This window comes from Myotis lucifugus, unplaced genomic scaffold (assembly GCF_000147115.1).
Source record: "Myotis lucifugus unplaced genomic scaffold, Myoluc2.0 scaffold_3, whole genome shotgun sequence".
In the NCBI taxonomy this organism is placed as follows: domain Eukaryota; kingdom Metazoa; phylum Chordata; class Mammalia; order Chiroptera; family Vespertilionidae; genus Myotis; species Myotis lucifugus.
In genome coordinates, this window is record NW_005871051.1 from 18004877 (window position 1) to 18013269 (window position 8393).

The 8393-nt window shown below is 56.6% G+C and overlaps 2 protein-coding genes across 2 annotated transcripts; one reads left to right on the forward strand and one right to left on the reverse strand.

Moving 5' to 3' along the window:
- Positions 1–122: 122 nt before the first annotated feature.
- AAMP (angio associated migratory cell protein) lies at positions 123–5063 on the reverse strand. Its single transcript, XM_014462630.2, has 11 exons — positions 4858–5063; positions 4273–4428; positions 3486–3605; positions 2861–3000; positions 2464–2608; positions 2099–2182; positions 1870–1985; positions 1614–1717; positions 1372–1462; positions 1058–1212; positions 123–604 (listed from the first exon to the last, which is right to left on the reverse strand). The coding sequence occupies exons 1-11, from the start codon at positions 4976–4978 to the stop codon at positions 529–531; spliced, it is 1308 nt and encodes a 435-aa protein (XP_014318116.1). The 5' UTR covers positions 4979–5063; the 3' UTR covers positions 123–528.
- A 288-nt stretch (positions 5064–5351) lies between these two features.
- Positions 5352–8310, forward strand: LOC111822956 (probable hydrolase PNKD). Its single transcript, XM_006082510.3, has 3 exons — positions 5352–5490; positions 6249–6417; positions 7881–8310. Exons 1-3 carry the CDS (start codon positions 5424–5426, stop codon positions 8071–8073), a joined length of 429 nt encoding a protein of 142 aa, XP_006082572.1. The 5' UTR covers positions 5352–5423; the 3' UTR covers positions 8074–8310.
- The last annotated feature ends 83 nt before the right edge of the window (positions 8311–8393 follow it).

The window sequence follows — 8393 nt, forward strand, 5'->3', positions numbered from 1 at the left end:
GGCTGCACCACCGGCAGGGAGGGAGGGCTGAGTGCTGGAAGTCCAGCACATGTGGGGGCCTCGCCCTGATATGCCCCTCACCAGTTCTTCCTCAGGTCCAGCCACCACAAAATCCACAGACATAGTCTCTGGGAAGTATATTTTATTTACATTTTTAAAATCTGTAACTAATCTCTCTCTTCCTCCTTTCCACCCCCAGAGACTTGGGAAGGGAAAGAACAGGCATCTCAAACACCTACTCCCCACATACAAATAGGCACCCCATAACTCACACCCACAAATGAAAGTGAAAGAGAAAGAGGTCGGAACCTCCCTCTGAGAGATCCCCCAGGTCTGGGGGAGGAGGAGGGGCCTGAGGGGTGAGGGGTGGGTCTCATGAGAAGAAAGGGACAGAGGGGCAAGTCAGTGTGAAGGGGTTGGAAAGTAGTCCGAGGCCCCTCCCATCCTCTTCCTTCATACCCTCCTGCCTCTGCTGGTGAGGGGTCTCCCTTCACCTCAACACCAGACCCAAAGCAGAGGCTGCAGCCACTAGCGGTCAGGTCTCTGGACACAAAATACTTTTGCTTTGTGGTCTCCTGATGTGGTCACCACCAGGGAGGCATCTCTGTGGACAGAAAGAATAGGCTCGAAGGGATGGGAGCCTTGGGGCTGGCCCAAGCCCATGACCCAGGGCCCCCCCGAACCCCCGCCCCACCCCCGGTGGCCCTCTCGAGCACATCAATTTTATGCCCTAGGTGCCTAGCACCAAGCTGACACACACGTGTCGAATGAACACATGTGAAGCCAGCAGTCAGCGAGGGAATGAGAGGAACCACAACATGGGGGGAGTAGTCCCAGCCCCTCAGCCCCGGGACTGACATGAGATCCAGCAAGTCACTGTCAACCAGAAGGGCAACTCTCTCAGGCTTCCCAGTACTCCTGCCTCCAAAGCCACAACCAGGCCTTGGGTCCCAGCTTCCCTCAGGAAGCCCCCCACACCCCCAGGTCCCTGTGGCCCTCCACATGCTACCCCCACCTTCCAAATACAGAGACTCCAGCCCTTGCCCATTTCACTTACTTGCTGAGGGCAAAGTCCAAGATCTCAGCCGTGTGGCCCCGGTAGTCAGTCAGCAGGCGGCCAGTCCGAGCATCCCAGAGGCGCACGATGCCATCCAGGCTACAAGTGTAAACCACGGCGGTGCCCGCCTCCCACAGCAGCTGCACGATGCCCGACTGCACGGGTACAAGAGGCAAGGTGGAGGTGAGAGGAGGAGAGCTAGGAGGCATCTCAGGGAGGGAGGGTGGGAACATGGACCATAGACAGGACCAAGCAGGAGCCAGGTCTGGGGTGGATGCTGACAGAGGCCTGGGCCTCCCCACGGGTGCCTGTACCTGGTGCTGACATTGGTGCCTGAGGGTCTGCGTAGACAGGTCATAGATGGCCAAGGTCCCATCCAGGTAGCCAACAGCTGCCAGAGGCATCCTGGGTAGAGGGGAGCACCACAAAGCTCACAGAGGGACCTGGGCCCACATGCCCTTCGTTCCTTCCTGGTCTCCCCGCCCAGGCCCCTCCCCAAGCGCAGTCCCTCTCATCTCCAGGCGGCCTCCAGGCCTAAGCCTTAGCTCACACTCACACACTGCAGAAGCCCAAGGATTCCACTGAGTTGGACTCGCTCTCCTCCCCTTCTCCCAGGTTGGGCTGGGAGGCCACAGACTCAGGCCTGAAAACACCCACCACCTATGAGCCAGAGGAAAGCATCAGAGAAGGTCCTAGAAACATGGTCCTCTAATAGAGAAGGAAGGTGGAGAGGCAGGGAGGTTGAGTGAAGGATAAGAAAGGGAGGGGAGAAGAGCGGAAGGCTCCACAGCAAGGCTTCAGGTCCCACTCACCTTGCCGGTGGTGGCACTGACCAACTTGGCCTGGCAATCCACAGAGCCAGTTAGGATCAGGCTGCCATCCTGGTTGGTGGCAACACAGGTCAGAGGGCCCTGGTGACCCTCAGTCCCTAGGATGGAGCAAAGGGATATGTTAGACTTCACCCTGTCCCCTGAGTCCTGTCTCAGGTCTTAACCCCTCCCCCACAAAGGCCGAGGGTAACACTTCCCCCGACTCTGATACCTTTTAGTACATGGATAGGGTTTCCCTGCTTCAGGTCCCAAATCCTGATGGTGCCATCTTCATAGCCGACCACAGCTCTCTTCCCTAAAGGGCCAAAAGTACAGATGAAGAGAGAAGGACAGACCACACATTCAGACATACCCAACAAGGGAATTGGGGGTATCGGTGGGAGCCAAGAGAGGGAGACAAGAAAGTGAGGGAACAAACACTACCCAGGACCCAGCAGAGGAGACTCAGTTCAGGGTGGAAAAGAGGGAGCTGACTGCTCCGGGGCCTATGAGGTCAGTGCTGCTGAGCCCGCACTCTGAGCCTTGCGCCCAACCTCTCTGCACTCAAGAAAGGACACTCAGGGGAACTTATCTCACCATCAGGGAGGACTCGGCCACAGGTGGCTGGGCAGTTGGGACCCTGGAAGGTCTTGCAGTCACCACTGGGGACCTTCCACATCCAGGTGTTGCCATCAGCAGTGCCCGCCAGTAGGATAGGTGCCCGAGGGTGCCACTCCATCCACTGGACAGAGAGGGAGAGTCAGCAGGGAGGCCCATCACCCCATCCCACCTAGGAACCTGTCTTCTGAGCCCCACCAAGCTGCCCCTGCTTCTGAGTCAGGGGGGACAGTCTAGGTAACAGGCACAGATATTCTTGCTGTACCGTGAGAGTGCACTGGCTTAGAGATGGCTTGGTCTAGTAAAGGTGGAGGCGAAGCTCCTAGCTCTCACCCACTACCAACCAAGGCCCCTGAGTTGAATCCACTCTAATCACCTCCAGGTCTCCTGCTTCAAAGGACCAGACCTCCTCCTTGGTGTCCACCTGCCACACTTTCAAGAGGCCACTCATGTCCCCTGTGGCCACTAGGGTAGAGTCATGGCTGAAACCAGCACAAGTCACAGAGTCCTTATGGCCTTCAAAAAAAAAAAACCAGAAAGAGAACATCAGGGCACCTAATGCTGGGGGCACATGACCCAGGTATCTGGCCTCTGAAAGGACCAGCTGAGAGAAAACAAGAGTGGATCCCAGCAGAATAGGTGACCAAATTCATTGTAGTTGCAGGAATCAACACACCCAGGTCTCCCCACGGAAGACAATGCTGGCCCTCCACTCAACCACATGTAGCCTAGGCCTAGGTCTTACCCTTTTGTCCATTCTGCACCTCTGCCTAGAATACCCACACCCTTCCCTCTTCCCAAATACCCCTACGTCAGCCTGTGTCTCCTCCTCTCAAGCCTTTCCCAGACTCCCTTGCCCAATTAGTGCCTCCCTCCCCTATATCCACAACAGACTATGCTATTCCTCTTCAGAGTCAATAAATGGCTGTTAGATGCACAACTGCTGCAGGCTAGCCCCGGAAGACTTCCAAAGGGACACGACCTCAGCGGGGCCCCCTCACCTGCACACTCAAAGAGCAGCTCCCCATCGCTGAGCCTCCACACGAAGGCTTTGTCATCTTCACCCCCCGTCACCGCCAGTGCGTTGGTCTTGGGGTCCAGGCTCACACAAAACACAGATGCTGTCCCAAGAGATATTTCACAAGTAAGGGGATGGGGCTCCCACCTAGGGTTCTGTCCTTCGGGACCGGCAGGAAGCCCACCCCCTTCCACCCAGAGAAGCACGTCTTTCCTCCTGGAAAAGAAGGATGCATCCAAGTTCCTTCTAAGTTTCAAGCATCAGATGGTTGGAGAAACCCCTCCCAAGCTCGCCATGCTCCAAATCCTTCTCCAGAGCAGATTCCCCCTGAGGATGCTGCACCCTTCACCACCCCACACGGATGCCATGGACAACAGGAAAGTGTACGTGCAGGGCTTACAGCTCTCCGCATGGGATGCCACCAGGCTGGGTACAAACAGAGAGAGGAGAACATCGTGCTACTGGCTCCTTATTAAGAGCTCACATTTGAGGATTACATAAAATATGCTCAGTGTAACTTACACCAAAGAAACGTTTTAAAAGAAAACTAAGACCCAGGGAGATTAATACAGGTCGTAAATTGGTAAGGAGCCGAGGTAAGATTTGAACACAGGTTTCTCAGCTGACTCCAGGGGCCAGGCTCCCCGCCACGCCACCACACTGCCCCCTACCAGCGAGTTCCTCCAGACCAGGGCCAGCGGTTCCCTCAGGATGCGATGCTCAGATGCCCGCCCCGCCTGAGTGTAGGACGGATCTCCGCAGAGACCTACCTGAGTGCAGTGCAAAGGTGACCTCGCTGTCGTCTGGGCCCTCCATGCTGCCCACCACCCCTTCCTGGGGTTCCAGAACCCAGCCCTCCTCGTTGCCCTCTTCCTCTTCCTCCTCTTCCTCAAAGTCCACATCTTCCATCTCCTGGGCTAGATCATCTGCATTGGTCAGAGGGTCAAAAAATGGGGCTCAGCAGGCGGGAAGAGGGATGGAGAAAAGTGTGGGGAGGGCTGGGGTGCATCATGTGGCAAGAGAGTGAGGGCAGACGAATGGGATGAAGCGAGGGCGAGAAGGTGTGTGGGACGAGGGCAGGAGACGGCTGCGTACCTGGCGTTGGCCAGGGACTGGAGAGGAGGACCGAGGGGATGACGGGAAGGGGGTGTGCGAGGGGAAGGGCCGGAGGAGGCGTCAGGGGAACCCCCACCCGGCCAGGCCCGAGCACTAAGGGTGGGGGTGGGAGGAGGGGGAAGGGCGCAGAAAGTCGGTAGGAATGACCGGTACGGTGTGGAGGGGAGGGGGGGAAGCTGGGGTCATAGGCCAGGGGTGGGCGCCTCCTGCCCCACGGCCGGAGGACCGGCCATTCTCACCCGGGTCCGGCGGACCGGGATCCAGTTCTACCACCTCGATAATCTCTTCATCACCATGGAAGCTTAGGGTCTCCAGTGGGGGGGTGTCAGCGGCAGCCCCGCTTTCCGATTCGGATTCCATGCGGCGAAAGCAGCCGATCCACTTCTCTGGGCCCAAACGCCTCCCAGAGTCAGCGCTGCGCGACGACGCGGAACTCGGGCCCCTCCTCCCCGGGAGGAAATAGGCGTAAGCAACTCTCCGGAAAGGGAGAGCGACAGCCGTTTGGCCAATCAGAAAAAGGGCTGATAGCCTAACCACCAATCAGAGAGCAGGGTTGGGAAAGGGACGGGGCGTGGCAGAGGGAACCCAAACTCCGCCCGACCTGACTCCGCCCCTGGCAGAAGGGAAACAAGCGAGCGTGCGCGCCTCTGGGTCTCCTGGGAGGAGTAGTTCAGCCGGTCCGCTCCGAGGGCTTTGGGGAGATGTAGTTTCTGGTCTGTAGGCGGGACGGAAGGAGCGGGGGAGGCCCCTTACGCAAACTACAATTCCCGGCGGGGACCGCGGTGTAGGGGGGTGGGATCTGAACATGGCGGCGGTGGTGGCTGCTACGGCGCTGAAGGGCCGGGGGGCGAGGAATGCCCGCGTCCTCCGGGGTAAGGAGAGGGACCCCGGGGAGGGCAGGGTTGCAGGGGATCCCCCTCCCTTTTTTTCCCTTTTACATCCAGTCCGGCTATAGCAGGAGGTCAGGGCTGTCGATTCCTGCTCGCACCCCTCTGCGGGGTGAAAGAGTTGAGGGGCTGTAAGGTGGTCTCTCGAGGTCACCCAGTCCGCCCCTCTGCCGTCGGCTTACACACGCCTCCGTGTCCTCGCTGCGAGAGGGCGTCCCAAGGAAGCCTTCTTAGGCTCCCGCGCTCCAGGTGTTGGACACTCACCGCAGTGCAGAGGCGAGTCCTGAGCTGCTGGAGGCTCGGGTTCTAGCCCCGGATAATTAGCCGTGTGACCTTGGGCGAAGTCGTCCGTCTCTCTCTGGGCTTCCGTTTCCTCTTCTATGAAACCGGGGGGACGGAGTAGACCACCTCTAAGCTCCCTTTCCGTGCTACCGTTTCTGCGGTTTGAAAACATCCCCGCGGAGTTCCTTCCTACGTCTCCTGTGAGTCCCACTGCGGTCCTTCCCGCCCCGTCTCCCAAGCCGCGAAGCTCGCTCTCCCGGCACCAGGGCGATGCGCCCACAGTGACGTGGAGGTGGCTTCCCAAAGGTGTCCCCTCCGTGGCGATGTTCCCATTTCCCTGCGGATTCTCCCTGGCACTTGTGACACCGTACTGCAGTCACTGCTCTTCCTCAGATCGCAACCTCTCCTTCCCAGGCGTCCACCTCCTCCTCCTCCTGACCTTCACATTCTCTGCCCGACAGGGATTCTCTCAGGAGCCGCCGCTAACAAAGCTGCCCAGAGCAGGACCCGGGCGCTGCAGAGCCACAGTTCCCCGGAGTGCAAGGAAGAGCCGGAGCCCCTCCCTCCCGAGCTGGAATACATTCCCCGAAAGAAGGCCAAGAACCCCATGAAAGCTGTGGGAGTAGCCTGGTGAGTTTTAACTAACTCTTTGCCCACCGATAGGGAGTGGCACCGGGGGAGGGCGGAACCCAGAAACTTCTCCACATTTCAGGTGGTAAGCTGAATCCGGGGCTGTGGGGACAGAATTGCTGGCTGCAAGGACTGGAATCTCAGAGGCATGGGGCAGGGGAGGGGGGGAAAGTATGTGAAATGGGAGAGAGTGAGTTTTCTGTGGAGAAAGCTGAGCTAATCTGATATGAATTTGGTTCCCTGGCCTCATCTTTTTGGGGGGACTTGGGGTGAGACCTAGTTGGGGTTTTAGTTCGAAGGTATTCCACACATTATTATTCAGATTTGACTCTGACCTAAATACATATCATTGATCAATATTAAAGGAAAAGGAGGAGTAAATTACCAATTTTTTCCAAGGGATCTTAGCAGAATTTTTTTTTTAAATGTTTAAGATTTTTTGAGCCCTAGCTGGTTTGGCTCCATGCATAAAGTGTCGACCCCAGACTGAAGGGTCCCCGGTTCAATTCTGGTCAAGGGCATATACCTCGGTCGCAGACGATCCCCAGCACCCCAGCCCCAGTGTGGGAGGCAACCAATTGATACATCTCTCTCACATCGATGCTTCTGTCTGTCTCTCCCCCTCCCTTCCATTATCCTAAAATTCAATGGAAAAATATCCTTGGGTGAGGATTAACCAAAAAAATAAGTTAAAGTCAATAAATATAAGGCCCCCAAAAAGGATTGTTTTGAGGGAGAGAGAAATATCAATGTGTGGGGAATTGAACCAGCAACCTTTCGGTGCATGGGATGACACGCAACAAACTTGAGCCACACCCATCAGGGTGGGAAATTACTTTTTTTTTTTTTTTCAGCGCCTTAGGTGTTCCAGGACTTCACAGTATAAGGTTTTAGTCTTTGATAAATATTACATCCGCATTTCACAGATGAGAGAACTGAGGCTCAGAGCTGGGATTCTTACCAGGTGTTTTGACTCCATGCCCTTTCTCCCCACACCAAGTAGCAGTTACTCAGATTAAGAAGGGTACTCTGGGAGAGGATGTTGGGCAGTTCAGGCAGAGAGAAACTTTGCCAAGAATTGAAAAGGGAAAGAGGATGGGCCATCTGGGGAATCATGCATAGACTGTATAGTAGGCTTGCAGGGATCATGTTGAGAGGTGTCAGGCTACAGGGGAAAGGAATGTAGAGGTGGGCAGAGACCCACCTACACTGGGCCTTTTGTGCCATGCCTGGGTGTTTGGACTTGGCAGGGAAGTGATGGAGAGCTGTTATGAGACTTTAAGCAGAGTAGCAGCAGGATCTGATTTGTGTAGGGCCCTCCAGCAGCCAACGAGGAGGCTAAATAGATACAAGAGGTGTTGCAGTGTTCATGAGATCAATGAAGCTGGAATGAGATTCCTCCCAGCCCCTCTAACTCAGGCGTGGCCCCTCCCCACACCCCGTGCACATCTCCCCACCCCTAGGGCCATCGGCTTCCCCTGTGGTATCCTCCTCTTCATCCTCACCAAGCGGGAAGTGGACAAGAATCGTTTGAAGCAGATGAAGGCTCGGCAGAACATGCGGGCATCCAACACGGGCGAGTATGAGAGCCAGAGATTCAGGGCCTCCTCCCAACATGTCCAGTCTCCTGAAGCTGGGTCTGGGGTGCAGACCTGAGGAACACTGCAGCCCTCCCCTAGACTGTATTGACTGGCCTCGAGACCACCAAATCCTTTGGGTTTGGCTGCAATTCTAGCCCTTGCCTCTAAGGCCCACCAGAGGGCGCATGAAGCCCAGGCTGCTGCCAGCCCTCATCCCCCCCCCACCCCCCCATCCCCTCCTCTGCTCACCCTCCCCTCCCTGAGAAACCAGCCAAAGGCAAATAAAGCTATTGAGTGTGTGAGTGGAAAGGAACCAGGACTGGATTTTTGAGTCCCTTGGGATGGGAGGGGCAGAGGGCGGGGACGGTTACTCTTGTGAGCTCTCATTGAAGCATT